This window comes from Cyprinodon tularosa, unplaced genomic scaffold (assembly GCF_016077235.1).
Source record: "Cyprinodon tularosa strain WSP-4 unplaced genomic scaffold, ASM1607723v1 ctg1150, whole genome shotgun sequence".
In the NCBI taxonomy this organism is placed as follows: Eukaryota; Metazoa; Chordata; class Actinopteri; order Cyprinodontiformes; family Cyprinodontidae; genus Cyprinodon; species Cyprinodon tularosa.
This window is the reverse complement of record NW_024037949.1, coordinates 22,282-38,593: the sequence shown is the minus strand read 5'-3', so window position 1 is coordinate 38,593 and position 16,312 is coordinate 22,282. Positions and strand designations below refer to the sequence as shown.

The 16,312-nt window shown below is 39.8% G+C and overlaps 1 protein-coding gene across 2 annotated transcripts; it reads right to left on the bottom strand.

Moving 5' to 3' along the window:
• Window positions 1-430: 430 nt before the first annotated feature.
• On the bottom strand, window positions 431-15,599 carry elmod1 (ELMO/CED-12 domain containing 1). Of its 2 annotated transcripts, XM_038306190.1 has the most exons (12): window positions 15,479-15,599; window positions 15,024-15,095; window positions 11,509-11,654; window positions 10,023-10,051; window positions 9,682-9,779; window positions 9,402-9,531; window positions 8,733-8,866; window positions 8,520-8,588; window positions 7,805-7,825; window positions 7,370-7,420; window positions 6,554-6,687; window positions 431-672 (listed from the first exon to the last, which is right to left on the bottom strand). In XM_038306190.1, the coding sequence occupies exons 2-12, from the start codon at window positions 15,038-15,040 to the stop codon at window positions 497-499; spliced, it is 1,005 nt and encodes a 334-aa protein (XP_038162118.1). In that variant the 5' UTR covers window positions 15,041-15,095; window positions 15,479-15,599; the 3' UTR covers window positions 431-496. The 2 variants fall into 2 exon arrangements, with proteins under 2 accessions (XP_038162118.1, XP_038162129.1); XM_038306201.1 differs by lacking the exon at window positions 7,805-7,825.
• Window positions 15,600-16,312: the final 713 nt, after the last annotated feature.

Below are 16,312 nucleotides of genomic sequence, written 5' to 3'. Positions count from 1 at the left end.
GGGATTGCCTTCGAGTCAATGAGTCGATGCAATCAGCTGGTTTTCCTTAGATTGAAAACTTTGAATCAATTTGACTGTATGATCTGGTGAATCGTAAAGTGCCTTGAGATGACGTGTTGTGAATTGGCGCTATAGAAATAAACTGAATTGAATTGAATTGTTGTTTATGTCAGCACTGACCAAGTGAGATCATATGTTTTTTTTTTTTGTTCCTGCGTGTTTTTCATGTGGCCTGAATCCCCCCTGTCCAGCATGGTGACGGCATGGGGAAGGATCAGGTGCAGGATGGGTTAACTGTGTGTATTGTGAGCTGTTGGCAGTGAAGCAACATGACGTGAGCTAGGACGACTTGTGCTGAGGAGAGGAGGAGGATCTTCTCCTCAGGTATCTCCAGCAGTTCAGAGAAACATCTGCGTGAGTGGGATTTTTATTTTTTTTCACCGGCCTACCGAACACCTGTTGAAGATCTTCTGGGAGGGTTTTGAGTTGGTAGATATTACAGGTTGACCAGGTGGAGGTCAGAGGCGGCGAAGTGGGGGCACAAAGCCATATCCGGGTTCTTCAGCTGCCGCAGGATCCTCCGGTGGAACTTGGTGCGGACCCGGTTGAACTCCATGATGTCGCTGGGATCCTCCTCGATCCAGAAGCGGTGGAATTCCTGCATTAGGTAACCTACAATAGGAAGCGTCAACTATCACTGCTGTTCTCAGTAGATAAACAGATCCACACATAAATGTACATGTGCTAAAACCACATTTGTTGCTCACTGGGTTATACTTTTCCAAAACTGATTCATGTTGTGATTATTTACTAAAATCTCAGTTAAACTTTAACCTTAAGAAAGACAATGAAACTGTTTTTAACTATGAGAAATTTTCTAGACATAATGTAACAAAAATGTGTCAAAAGAGTCATCAGTAAAATGTGTTACGAATTTAACCATAAGCTATTGTCTTAATGTAAATATGAGTTTTCAGGTGCCGACAGAAAGAGAAAGCAGATTGTTGGACCAAGACGTATATAAAAGACGATGTTGCACACAGATTGTCATCTCTCTTCTTTGCATGTCCCAAACTGTTGGGATCTGGGGATGTATCACCTTCCTCCAGCAGAGTGCGCCGTGGGTCTCCTGGGCTGGAGCCCTCCAGCACACCTGAGACGCATCTATTCATCAGGAGACCTTCCCTTCTTAAGCAGCTGCCAGACCTTCCTTCAACGCCCCAGTGTTGACCTTAGTTTGGTTAGCAACCTGAGCCTCTGTTACCTGAAAGAATCTAAGTTGTCTCTAAGTGAGAAAACTGGTTCTAACCTTCCTCTGTCTTTGCTCACAGGAAACCTGTCTCAAGCCTGAAGCTCTGGGTGAGCTTAACCTGCCTTCCAGCCCAGGTGAGCCAAACCTGAAGATTCCTATTTGGATTTCCCCTGCTGCTCTCTGTGAAGAGCTGGAAACTCTGATCAAGGTCTGCCATTCAAAGTCAGAAGCTAGACGCTGCAGCTGCTTGTGTACTCTGCTGAACCAACAGTCACTGGACCCAACGGTTCCCTCTCTCACAAGAGAAGCCTGGACCCCGTCAAGGTAGAATCAGAATTATCTAAAAGGACTCATTAATCATCTGCCTGCCCAGCTAATCAAACAATCATCTCTGCAGACTTCAGTGAACCCAACCCGGACCTGTTCCAGATCCAGTTCATGTTTTTTTGTGTGTCAATATCTTAAATAAACTCTGTTAAACTTTTACCCAGCCTCCGTTGTGTTCTGCATGTGGGTTTGATATAAAACCAATCATGACAGAACACTGCGGCCAAACACAAAGCCCAGCAGATCACCTCCGTAGGAGGCTTGAGGAACAGGACGCTCAGATCCTTGGACATGCGCATACCCTCCGTGAGTTACACACTAAAGTTGAACATCAGAACCAAATGCTACAAACGTATGCCAGCTACATGGGAAATGCTAATGCCACGCCAGCAGTACGTCCTGTTCCGGATCCACTTCCGCCTCTAAGGTCACCGGCAGTGACGTCATTTCCTGAGTTCCGTCCTAGTCCGCCTGAAAGATTTTCAGGTAACCAAAAGGATTGTAAGGGATTTTTGTTTCAATGTCGTTTACTTTTTGAGCACTCTCCCGGCAGGTATCCGAATGATAGAAAAAAAATATCCTTCATTCTCTCTCAACTCACTGGACGAGCTCTTGAATGGGCGGAGGCAAGGTTCTCTTCAGAGTCCAGTTTTTCTTGTACTTTTTCCGAGTTCATATCTGAGTTTTCCCAAGTATTTAACCACGACTCAGATAAAACAATTGATTCCCGAGCCCTGCTAAATTTAATACAGGGAAATTCTACAGTGGCTAGGTTCTCCATTGACTTCCGGGTTAAAGCCGCAGCTTCAGGTTGGAACGAATGCTTATTTTAAGGCTTTAAATGATAACATCAAAGACGAACTAGCCACGATCGACGAACCAGCTAGTTTGGAGGACTTAATCCGTTTAACCATCTGACTGGATAACAGACTCCGAACTAGAAATAACTCTAGACAAAGAAGTCTAAATTTTTCTGTGTCAGCTCCTGCATTTAACAATGCTTCTGTTTTTTCTGGACCCGCAGAACCCAGTTCCAAGCCAAAGTCTAAAAACCAGACTCTTTCTGTGCCTGTCCAAGTCTCTCACTCAGATGGAGCGGAGGTCGAACCCATGCAGATTGGACACACTAGGCTATCCCCTGAGGAAAGACAACGAAGATTTAGGGGCAATCTGTGTCTGTACTGTGGTGAGACTGGCAATTTCATTGCTTCATGTCCGGCTAAGTCAAAAGCCAGGGCCCGTCAGAGGAATTGAGGAGTCTGATGGGCCATCTGAAAACTGAAAATCCTCATCTGATGTTGCCTGCTACTCTTTTTTTCTCCAACCAGAATCTCACCTTGTCGGCTTTCATTGACTCTGGGTGTGAAAGAAATCTCATTGATTTAGATCTGGTCCAGCAATTAAATATTGAGACTGTCCCTTTATCTAAGCCTCTCAGAGTATCTGCTATTGATGGAAAGAAGCTTCATCAAGTCACTCATCAGACACAACCTCTAGAACTTTTAATCTCTGGAAACCATCGTGAAACATTAACGTTTTTTGTTTTTCCTTCTGCATGCTCCCCTCTGGTGCTGGGATTCGAGTGGCTGGAACGTCATAACCCCCATATCAACTGGGCTGAACGCCACATTGAGTCTTGGTCCACTTCCTGTCACGAGTCATGCCTTCGTTCTGCGGCTCCTGCTATTCAGTCCCCTAGAGGTAGGGGGGAGATGGACTCTCCTGACCTTACTTCTGTTCCTTCCGAGTATCATGATCTGGCACCAGTCTTCAGTAAGGTCAGTGCGACGTCTCTTCCACCTCACAGACCATATGAATGCGCCATAGATTTACTACCAGGAGCCCCCCTTCCCAGCAGTAGACTTTACAACATCTCCAAACCTGAACGCGAGACCATGGAAAAATATATCAATGAGTCTCTAGCTGCTGGAATTATTCGTCCATCTTCATCTCCTCTTGGTGCTGGTTTCTTTTTTGTGGGTAAAAAAGATGGTTCCCTACGACCCTGTATAGATTACAGAGGCCTTAACCAGATAACCGTCAAGAATAAGTACCCCCTACCATTATTGGCATCAGCGTTTGAACCTGTGCAACAGTGCAATTTGAGAAACGCATATCACCTCCTTAGAATAAGAGAAGGAGACGAATGGAAGACAGCCTCTAAGACCCCCTTAGGGCAATTTGAGTATTTGGTCATGCCTTTTGGTCTCACAAACGCTCCTGCTTGTTTTCAAGCTCTAGTCAACGCCGTCAGAGATTTTTGGAACGTATTCGTTTTTGTGTACATCGACGATATTTTGATCTACTCCAAGAACCTCTCAGACCACAAGAAACATGTTCGTCTAGTTCTTCAGAGACTTTTGGAAAACAAACTCTTTGTGAAAGCAGAAAAATGTGAATTTCACCAACCATCTGTCACTTTTTTAGGGTTTGTGCTCGAGGTGAAGCCATCCGAAGACAAGATAAAGGCAGTTCTGGACTGGCCGACACCTGAAAACCGCAAACAGCTTCAGAGATTTCTTGGGTTTGCAAACTTTTACAGACGCTTCATAAGAAATTATAGTCAAACAGCTCTACCTCTCACAACTCTGACTTCTGTGAAGAAGACCTTTCAATGGACACCTGAAGCCCAGAACGCTTTTGATAAATTAAAAAACCTGTTTTCCAGAGCACCCATCCTTATCCAGCCAGATCCCTCTAAGCAGTTTATCTTAGAGGTGGACGCATCTGACTCCGGTGTTGGAGCTGTTTTATCTCAGCAATCTGACTCAGACCAAAAGACTCACCCCTGTGCTTTTTTTCACGTAGACTCTCACCAGCGGAGCAAAATTATGATGTTGGAGACCGAGAACTTCTTGCCATTAAACTCGCCCTGGAGGAATGGAGACACTGGCTCGAGGCTGGCCGAGCATCCAGTATTGGTCTGGACAGACCACAAAAACCTGGCTTATCTCCAATCGGCAAAACGATCCAATCCACGTCACTCTAGATGGTCATTATTCTTTTCCCGTTTCAACCTCATTATCTCTTACAGACCTGGTTCCAAGAACGTCAAGCCCGATTCCTTGGTCACATATCGCCGTAGATTTTGTTACAGGTCTCCCGATTTCCAGAGGTATGTCCACCATTTTAACCATCGTCGACCGTTTTTCCAAGGCCTATCATCTCTGCAGACTTCAGTGAACCCAACCTGTTCCAGATCCAGTTCATGTTTTTTTGTGTGTCAATATCTTAAATAAACTCTGTTAAACTTTTACCCAGCCTCCGTTGTGTTCTGCATGTGGGTTTGATATAAAACCAATCATGACACAAACAGCCACATTGCTGGACCTTGTATGTTCTGAAATGCCATGTATAATTAAAGTGAGGTAATCGTTGTTTATGTTGCGTTATGGTTTTCTCCTGTTTATTTAGTTAGGGAGGTAAGTTTTTGTCATTTGGTTTGATTTATTTTCATAAGTAAATGTTGATGCTTGAGACAGTTCCTTTTGTTTGTTGTTTTTGGCCTTGGTTCACTCTGACGTCAGGGGCGGATTTAGGTAATTTGGGGCCCTAGGCAAAGACAGGCATGGGGCCCTCTGAATGGAGAAGACAACACATAAGACAGACCCATTATACAGAAATTTTAATAGAATAGACATATATTATTTGTTCGACGTTTTTCTCTTCTTGTCCCTTTTCTCGTTGTTTTTATCTCTATGTTTTGTACTTAGCTGACTTTTCATGCTGTCTCAAAAGAAATTAAACATTTTTTCAATCACTACTTGCTTAATTGCTCCTTCCTGTGTTTCCAAAAAGGCGACGGCAAAAGTAAATAACCCAGTCCTTCTTTTGACTGTAGACAAGCCATGATCTGCTTATCTGTTCTCCATTTTTCATTTGGATGAAATAATAGCTGCATGAATGACGACAGCAGACATAGAGGAGAGCAGGAGGCGGGGTTACCAATCTACTTGCTCTGGAGAGCAGAGTTCGCTGCTTTTGGATGTTGTCGCCAAAGTCTCAAGTAGCAGAAAAAAGTCGCTAGATTTAGCAATAGCCGCTTTTTTAAAATGTAAGTGCTAGAGGGGTCTGAAATGTCTCTTAATATAGCGACAAAAGCGCTAAGTTGGCACCACCGCTCTTCGCATTGTTTTCAATGGTTTGCTGCTGTCTGTTTGGACCTTTCTGCACATGCGCAGCAAATGGACTTATCCAATGTGGTGGACACTGAAGGGGACTGAGACACATATTACAAGTGTTGTGATGGGATTTTCGGATTTGCTTGGGATTTGCTGAGCATTGGGAGCATTGCGATCAGAGTTTTTGTTATCTCATCACAGAAAAGTACGATCACCCCCTACTGTCCTTATAATAGTATTTGAGGTTGTTCTGTTTTGTAATAACTTATGTAACATTAAAAAAACAACTTTATTTTAAGAATTAAAAGAATCTCTAGTTTTTTTTACACAAGAGCTAAACTTTTTATTGTCGTTCTAATGAATGTTTTCCATTGGAAGCTGGTGAGGGTAATTCATTCATTTACTTTGCATTAAAAATAAACTGCCTAATTAAACACAGATATTTCTGTATTCCTAAAGGTGGTTTCATAGTGGGATCAATTTCCCTCAAAGGCTTTTAAAGTTATATTTTCCTGCTTACTAATTATTTAATGGAAAAAAGACTGCTGCTTGTCTTTCCACCAACTACACTTTAATGTTTAGTATAATAACTTAGTAAGTTAATTTTTTAATTTCCTTCAGCAAAATGTCAAATAAATTATTGGCAGAAAATTTGACTTTTGTATCAATGAAACAAACAACATTTTTTCTATTTCTGCTTGATTCTCACAGGCTAAAATTGAATTATTTTTTCAAGCAACTTTAATTCTTTTTTTTTAAAATAAGTGATTGTTACAATAAAAAAAATAAAAAAATAAAACGGGTCTGACCTTTCAGGAACCGTGTGCTGAATGAGCCGACAGGCTGTACTCACAGAAGGTCTGCTGGAAGTGCTGCAGGTTGGGCATCTCTGGGGCCACGTTGTACAGGTGGGTCTTCAGAGCTCCGCTCACAAGCAGAGAGTAGGCCAGGTCTGTGATGTTGATGCCCACGATGGCAAAAGAATATCTGGAGGGTGTGGAGGGTCTGTTAGGTTGGTTTTACCACAAATTTTTCAATTCAATTCAGTTTATTTATATAGCACTAATTCACAACATATGTTAAGACACTTTACAGAGACAAAGACAGAAACACACATGGTGATTATTGTTTATTATATTTACTGCTGGTCTCAGCTTACAGAAGCTCACAGAAGCATATTTTTTTTTTACCCTGTGTCTCATGTTTTGATTACCAACTTTTTGCAGTCTGAACACAAACAACATGTGTTCAGGCTGGACTTCTGCTGCCCTAGATCAGGGGTCACCAACGCGGTGCCCGTGGGCACCAAGGTGCCCTCAAGGACCACATGGGGGGGCCCTCAGAGTCTTCTAAATAAAGAACAACCCACCAGTGGGATAAGTTTGTAATTTCATTTTATTCTGTTGCTCTTCTTTTCAATCATTTATAGAGATTTCAAAATGACAATGTCTAAATAAACTTAGAAATTAACAGAAACAATAAAAATATGTTGATAATGAACAAAGTTTAGGCTAACGCTAACCGTTGCAGCTCATTTGTCAGTAATAGTCGCCCTTCCTACGTCTCGGTACCCTTGAAGTGGCCCTCAGCCTTAAAAAGGTTGGTGACCCCTGCTCTAGATATTGAGTAAAACATGCTCACATGTAAAAGCTGCTTTTTAATCACTTACCCGATTGCTTTGTCATGATTCTTCTGCTCCCAGTCTGGCTTGTTCAGTTCACTGTGAAGGAAACAAAGGTGAGTCTCGGAACATCAACGTATGACACGACACTGAGAGCGTCCAGCAGACATAGCCAGCGTTTTGCATGTTTAAAATAATCTCATACTGAGTCTTCAGTAAAAACTGTAGCAGGTGATCAAATGGAACTAAAACGGATAAAGTCATAAAAATAATAAATAATCAGAGACAAGGAGCAAATCAGAAAACATCAAAATGTACTGAATACCAATGGAAGTGCTTGTTTTTTTGTTTTCTAATCACAGTAACCCAAAGATTTAAGTTAAACTGCAATAAAACCTTTAAGAGCTTATTTTTCCAAAATGTATCAATGAAAAGTTTATGAATGCAAAAAGAGAGCAAGTGAATGAAAGTGGAGGTTAGTACCTGGGCGTTCTGTGAGTGCTCCTACAGTGCACAGGATGGACAGAAAGTAAGGGAGCGGCAGTGATGACAGTGAAGTGCAAAAGAATACAACAGAAGAATCTTCATTTGAGAAATGAGACAAACTCACTGATATGCAGATGCCAAACAAAGCGAGCAGCAGCAGTCAGAAAATAGTGAGGCAGTGAATGACATGGAGCTGGAAGGGTGAAGCTAATCAGGCAAAGGAATGGAGGAGAGAGGTGGTAGAAGCACAGGAGATACACAAGCTCAGAGTTTTAGAAAGTAAAGAAATACACTTAGAGACCAGGACAACACAGTTAGCTTAGCTGCACTATAAGATGTAATATTAGATGTTAAAGCAAGATGCAAACAATAACTCTTGATCACTTTTTCTGTAAGTGAAATGTTGTTTACTAAATTTACTAAAAATACACCCGTAAATATGGCTGAATTCAAACATTTCTGAAAATGAGAGTTGGTCAAAATTTTGCATCACACGTTAGTGACACTGTGGGTCAAATTAGCAGGACATGGTGCAAAAAACAGCCAAAACAACATTTTAGTTGCCTTATGACAAGTTATTGTGCTTTATAATTGAAGTTTTAGTTGACTGATAAGCTAATTGAAATGCTTGTCTGATCTTACATTTGTAATTCCACCTAAACACATAACAGATTCCCTTCCATTTGCTCAGTTCAACTTTACACCAACATACTTGTGCTTTGGTTGTAGTGAATCCTGGAGCATCTGCAGAGCAGTAGCCTTGTCATGTTCTGCAAAGTACCTGCAGAGAGATCAAATTTAAATTAGCAAATCAAGTATTAAAGCTCTACTGGCCAGCTGAAAAAGTAAAGGATGAGTTTGCAGGTTTTCTGTTTCAAGTGAAAGAGAAATGGGTTCTTTTGACGTTTTCAGGTTCTGAGCTTACAGCAAGTTCTGCAGGCCCAGCAGTCCCATCCCTCGGAAATCAGTCTTAGGATCGTTGCCTTGGAAACCGATTTCACACCACTGTTTGGAGATGCGGGCAGTGAGGGGGGTGTCAGGACGCAGCTCCTTCCATAGCTGCAGCAAACAGACACACACAGAGGACAGCTTATAGCAGGTGACCGCTTTCGGTCTGATTTAACCTCAACTCTCAGAGAACTGCAACGGAAAACTGGTAAATAGGGTTAAAGGTCAGGATTATGGATAAAATCTCTTTAATATAGAACTCCAGAACTCCTCTCCTTCCTTAACCGTATAATGGATAAAACATTGTTGCATAAACTCTTTGAACCTCTGAAAACTAGACTTACTTAGTTGAAACCGACTGATAGAGAGCTATGATTCCCTCTATTTTTTCATTTTGATTTTCTATGATGTCAAACAAGGAAGAAGGATATTTAAGTTGTTGCTCAAACAGAATCTTCAGCCATGTTTCTTCCATGAAATCACTATTTTAGCTTTTTTTGAAATCGTTTATCGGCTCGTTAATCCTAGTGTTTGCATGAACTTTTGAACTTGAAGAACTCAAAGACAACCCCATTCTCTTATAAATCAGGGATTAGTAAAAGACAAAATGGAAATAATTTTGTTAATAATTGACAGGTTACTGAACCTTCATCAGCATGTTTTCATGCTCAGCGTTTTCACAGTCATAAGGTTCCCTGCGAAGCTTCTCCACCTCCACAATCAGACTCCTGTAGCCCACAATCTGCAACAGACTGGCCTGCAGAGAGATGCCCAGCCTGGAGAAACACAGAGAAAGGCAGTGAGAAGGACTTCATCTGCAGTGGCCAAACTGATCGTCCCCTACTAACGTCAGTTTAACACAACATTCAAACTAAAATGATTCGAAGGTTAAAAGGTGACATGAATGCGGCAGTGAGGAGTTCTACTGTGGATTGGTGTCTGGGTTGATCTTCTTTAAGGCCATGATGTCATCGATGGTCTTCTCCACTTTGTCAGGGTGGGCACTAAGGGCCGATTGCAGCAGCTGGGGTGGACAAGGAAAGGAAAAAAGTAAATTTATTCATTTCAGAGATTAGAATCAAAATAAAATAGAAAGGAAAATCTCTTTATTGTCCCCCAATAGGGAAACTGTGGTGTTACAGCAATAAAAGTAAAATTAGTCACACAAATGTGGATTTTAAAAAGTGTATAAAAATAACAGATTAAATGACAGAGTTAGGAAAATAAATAAAATACTGTACTCCCATCTATTAATGAAGACTCATACCTCATACTTGGAGTAACGCATGGACGACTCTGAAAGGAAAATATTGCAAAGTGTTAGAATGATGCAAAAAAAAAAAATAACTTTGACTTTATCTTCCCTTAACCCTAGTAACTGGTTACAGGAGCGGCCATGAAGTGTTTCTGACTATCATCACTGAGGAGGAATTTAGACCCTCTCTACTTCTCTAGTTTTATTTACTGAGACACATTGGAGTGTTTTTGTAGCATACCAACCTGTTAAAAGTGGTGCCAGGGAATTCTTATATGCGCTGTCTGGACTTTGACTAGGTCAATCCCAGTCAGCTAAATGTTTTTGTTAGCTGCTCAAAGGTGGACTTGTTGAAATGTTACCAGATTTTTTTACCAAGTTACTGAGCTTGAGGTAAAACAGTAAAGTAGATCCAGACCTTCATACAACCACCATGACTTACTGCAGCTATTATCTGTTCCTTCCATAAAGTTCCTATTTTGTCTCATACATCCATACAATACTTCCCCAAATTCCATAGGAGAAACAAGAAGTTATCTGTTAAACAGAAGAAGGATGTTTGTGTTCTTTTGTGTCAGTAGTCGTTCTAGTTATTTACCCCTTTCAAAGAGGCCATTGTTGCCCAGTCTTTCTTTCCTGTTTCTGAATCATGACCTCTTAAATCAACTGAGGCAGTATCTACATGTGTCTGTGACTTCCCAGATGAGTCGTGTGGGAGATCTATGAGGATTTCAAGTAGGTCACACAGGGCTCTTTAACCTTAAAATTTTTATATTGCATCCATCCAGTCAAGATTTGAGACCCATTATCCTACTTCATGTTTTCAGACAGGTTCTATTTATGCAGTTCTACATGCCTGAAATTTAACAGGTCAGTGTATGCTTTGAGAAACTGAATTAAACTTTTGAAAATATAAGCAAATTCTTGATTTACTAAAAAATGTTGATCGGAGCATGCTTCTGTAGTGCAGTGGTTAGCACACACAGCCCATGTACAGAGGCACTAGTCCTCATCGTGGCCGATCCGGGTTCAATCCGGCCTGTGGTCCTTTGCTGCATGTCTCTCCCCCTGTCTTACACCCCTTTCCTGTCAGACTACTTTCTAACAATGAGCCGCTGGTGCTGTTTTTCACCAAAGGATCTGGTTGATTAGTAGTATATTTTTTTTTTCTTAACCATTTCAAAACGTGCCAGTTGACCCAGGTCCTCTCCGTCTAATATGAAGATTTGTTCAATGAACTGAATACATTTTTCAGAGCGTCACTGAGACAAATAATCTCATTTTTAACTACAAAAACAGATTATTGTTCTTAAATATTCAAGCTTTTCTCTTAAGCTGCTGGACTAAGCATTCATAATTGACTGTTTGGTTAAACATATATGAAATAGAGATGGTTCCACACATGGCAGAAGCCCTGCACTATAGATGTGTATCTTTGTATGTGTACACTGTCCAGAGTTAAAGTGTCAGGCAGGTTGTGGGTCCGACGCTAGCTTACCTATCTTCAGGGTCCTGCGAGCTCCCGGCTTGTTGTTGTAGCAGATTCGCTGCAGCTCACAGCGGCCTGTGAACTTCCTGGCAACAAACTTTAGGCCCCGCCACAGACATTTACAGTAAAGGAACGCAAAGAACTGGGTGACCACTCTGCAGAGAAGAAAAGAAGAAAAACTGAAAAATAAGAAATAATCATTAATGGTTGTTAAATGCAGTTTTTTATTTTCCTGGAAAAACCTGGAATTTGACTAAACCATATCAGTTTGAAGCTTCCAGGCGTTATTTTTGTAACATTTTTAATAGGAAAAATATAGTTTGAAAAAAATGAATGCACATTTAGATGATTATCAATCTTTTGTTTACCACATAACAGATTTGGGTTCTGTACCTTTATTTTTTAGGATTTCAGTTGCAAACAGAATATATTGTGATGGTTTTATAGCCTGTAGAAATTTTGTTTCTTTGTCTCAACTGGACAAATTTCAAGAAAATTGAGACTAGACCTTTCCAGAAGCATCTATATGCAGAGATGGCAAAAGTACTCACTTTCCGTACTTGAGTAAAAGTACAGATACTTGTGTTAAAAAATACTCTGGTAAAAGTGGAAGTACTGATTAAACTCCTTTACTCAAGTAAAAGTAACAAAGTACAGGCTTGTAAATTTACTTAAAATATAAAAGTAAAAGTAGAAACCACTTTTTTCATGCCGTTGCCTACATTTTAAATGGATTTCAGCCAATAGGACTAGATCTCCGTTGTGTTCATTTTCAATCATCTCGTCGTCCATGCTACTATGCTAACGCCACCGCCACCAAGCTGCAATGATTTGCCGTGAATGAATACCGCCGAATCTGTGGATTCATCTTGTAGTAGTGCGTCAAATGCAACGTAGATTCCCATCCAATTAGATTGAATTTGGTATTGATGACGTGAAAAATAATAACGGTAACTCCATTGAAATGATTCAAAACTAAAGTAACGAGCCAATTTTTTAAAATGTAAGGAGTAGAAAGTACAGATATTTGTGTAAAAATGTAAGGAGTAGAAGTAAAAAATCACCATAAAAATAAGTAGTAAAGTAAAGTAAAAATATCAGAAAAATCTACTTGAGTACAGTAACGAAGTAGTTGTACTTCCCATCCTTGTCTATATGTGTGTCGGCTTTTGAATGGAATATCTAGGAACATAAATAAGGTGCAAGTGACCCTTCTCTGTGTATAAGTAATAGACCAGCCGTAAAAACATAAACTTATTTAACCAATTTTCTTTTTTGTGACAAAAACGTTCTTCCTAATAAAAAAATATAGAAGGTTTTCCTCACAGTTCTGCTATATCAGTTATTAAAATCTTGATTTTTGTGCATGTCACAAATAGGATAAACTGTTATTGATATAAAATCTACTTCATTACCTTTTTGTTCAACTGTGACTCTTCCTAAAAAGTAAATTATAGAGGTGTTGCTCCAGACTCAGTGATCCTGTGAGCTTCCAAAATACTTTAAAAAGTAAAAAAGTAAACCACTGAACTTTGTTTTCCACGTTTGAAGAAGTTTTGCTTCCCATCCAGGAAGCTTTTTCAATTAAAAATGTCTAGAGTAGCGTTGAGTTCCAAGCTTATAGAGTGACACAAACAAAAGCCTTGTTATGGCTTAGAAAACATGCAAATTAAACCGAAAAGACAGGTCCAACCCTTAGTAATGGGGAGTCGTTGAGGTCATTTTGGGCCTGCAATTCCCAAAACTGGCCCATGCCACTGAAAAGGAAGACTTTAGGGTCATTGTTTGGCCTGACAGACCAGGCAAGAAGTTTTGGTCCCCTGCATAGTGATTGGTGTTGAGATGATGTCATTGGGACTTACCCAATGACTTAACACGTTAAGAAAGTATGTGTTAATTATTTTTCTACATTTCCATAAGGTGGTCTGTGCTTATGCCTCTTATCATACCTAATAGGTTCTTAGAGCCAGATAGGAACATCCCAATGCTAAAGGAGCTATAACAGAAAACATACGGACTCCTTTGCCTACACGGTCGGTACTATTTGGACACCACTTATTATGGCAATCGGTGATGAGCCTCCGCTCTAGCAAAAGACTCCTGACCGGTTAGCTGTGATCCTGTTGAGGCTCAATCTGGTTCCTCTGGAGGTTCCTTCCTTCCAATCAAAATTAAATTATTTTCTTTCCCCTATCGCCACATGCTTGATGAGGACAGAATACATGGCTTATGGTTGTATTTTAACTCTTACGTAAGCAGATGATCCGATCTTAATTGAAAAAGGTTATGAGCTTAACTTCTTGACTAGACTTCTTCAACAGCAGTTATGTTATTATTACTTCTGGACATGTGTTCATGAACCAGTCCTCTCCATGATTGTGTAGCCTGACACAGATTGAGACTAGAGCTGAAACAATTAATCGGATTAATCGTGATTAATCGATTATTTAAATAATTGTCAACTAATTTAGTAATTGATTGATCATTAAATGGAGTATAGAGACTCTTAAACATGCTTTTATCTGACAGAGCGACCCACTTAGAGCAGTGATTAAACTAAAATTGTAAATAAAATAAAAAATTAACATTTTGCATTTAAGATAAAAGCTCTTTTTTGTGTGTCTATATGCTATATCCAAAACTCATCAAGTGGAAAAGTTTTACCTGGTTTGATTTTGTAAAAGGGGTTCTTTAAGGAACCTTTGGCTATCTGATTATTAACTAAATTAATTAAAAAATAATTAACAGATTAATCGATTTGCAAACGAATAGTTAGTTGCAGCCCTAATTGGAACAATTTATAGATAAAGGGACACTTTATAGCAATTTGGAGCTACTTAGATAATTAAAATGTGACAGCATGAGCTTCCAACAATAAACGTATCTACAACATTCGTATTTTATGAGACACTAAATTTGAGGTTTTCACTATCTATAATCATCAGAATTAGAAAAAAATATTTAAATATTTAATGTGAAATATTTCACATTACCCTTAATGATTCTATCATAATATATATTTCACTTTCTGAGATGAGGGATGAACATTTTGGAAAAACTTGAAAATTACTGTAATGTAATGAATGAAGTACATTTTATTTCTACTCTCTGTATGGCTGATAATGTGATGTGAAATGCTGATATCACTTCAGACTGCAATAATGAATATAAAAGAAATATACTTTTTAAGTAGGTCATTTTTTCCATCTTTTTTTCAACCTGAATTTTTAAATAAATAACATTTATTTTTGCACCCTAACGCTGGCACGGCTGAATGAGTACAGTCTGTCTGAGCATCAAAGCTCTGGTTTTTACAGCTAAATGAGGAACATGCTGAGCTTTTAATAGAAAAGACTCTGGAGGCCTCTTGGTTAACATGTGCTTCATTATAAAGAGCCTCCCATTCAGCACTCAGTTACACACACCACTAACTGGGAAGATCTTAGATGGGAGAACTGGGAATGCTTTGAGTGAACATTCATTTCCGTCATGTTTTGATGCGTTGCCTCCATCTTGATTCTTACCTGAGGAAATGCTTCATCTTGGCGGCTGTGACCCCTCAGCTGTCTCCTGTGTTGGTTCGTTTCAGTGATGACCTGAGTACAGAGGATAGATTCTCCTTTTGGTCATTCTGTTTTTCTCTGTTTTCAGGCTAAAAAACCTCGGAGCTGTCCGTGGTGCTGACGGGTTAACCCGCGCTCCGCTCCGCTGCAGCACCGAGCTCTGATCCCTGCGGGGTTTAACTGTGCGGGAGAACCTCTCCAGCAACCACATAACAACACATAGAGGCATCAGCAAACCTTTCAGAGGTTCTGCATCCTCCTCCGTGCAGGAGTAATCCCGCAAACCGAGCGATTATTCCTACCTGTCTGATTAGCAAAGCGCAGACGCTAAATAATCCGCAGTTGAAGCCGAAAGGCGCAAATAATTTAATATCGGCTGCGGACGCCTTGTAGCGGAAATATGATTTTTTTCTTACCTTTCCAAATAAAACGATTTGATGCAGCTGGATGATTCTGCGGAGGTGCTGCGTTGTGTTGCCCAGCTACAGTCTGTGCTGCTCCTCCATGATGACGTCCACCAACTGGAGTATGGCAAGCCCTTATAGCATTTTATTCTAACATCCCTCAGCTCATTGTCTTTTTAGAATAGAATTCAACTTTATTGTCATTGCACTGTCACGAGTACAAAGCAACGAAATGTGGTTTGTATCTCTCCAGAAGTGCTATACAGGATATACATATTACTACAGGTGTATGTACAAGCAAAAGGTATTAGTTAAGGACTGTAAAACATTGCGTATAAATATGAATATAGGAACTACATGCACAGATTATACAGAATATACAGGAATGTTAGTAAAAGGATTGTATATGTATTAGCAGGTTTATAATACAAGATAAATATTTTTTTTTAATTATCTACATAAATTGACTGCATGGAAAGTAGACTTCTTTTGTATCCAACTAGTCACTTGTTGCAGGACTAGTCAAACCGATTGGACCTTTAAAATCCTAATCCTGCATGAACATTACACCATTTCTGCATGCTTCTCGGTGACTGTCACCTAGAAATCCTTTATTATACGTTAGGTTGAACGACTCCAGTTTTACATTTAGAAATAATCTAATGAGGAATTATTTGAACCATTTTCTTTGCATTTATTAGTAAACTAATGCACCAAGAATACAAATGTATAAATTCAAGACTTTCGACAAATGGAGGCTGTTGCTGCTGTTTTATCAAAGAAGATTTTTTAATTAAATTTATAAACATCCATTTCTGATTTTAAGAATTTCCAGGTTAATAACTC

Coding starts and splice junctions, on each gene's coding strand:
- elmod1 (XM_038306190.1), bottom strand. Junction 10,052..11,508: donor TCGCAGGACCCTGAAGATAG/GTAAGCTAGCGT, acceptor TTTTCCTTTCAG/AGTCGTCCATGCGTTACTCC. Junction 9,780..10,022: donor TGCGTTACTCCAAGTATGAG/GTATGAGTCTTC, acceptor TGTCCACCCCAG/CTGCTGCAATCGGCCCTTAG.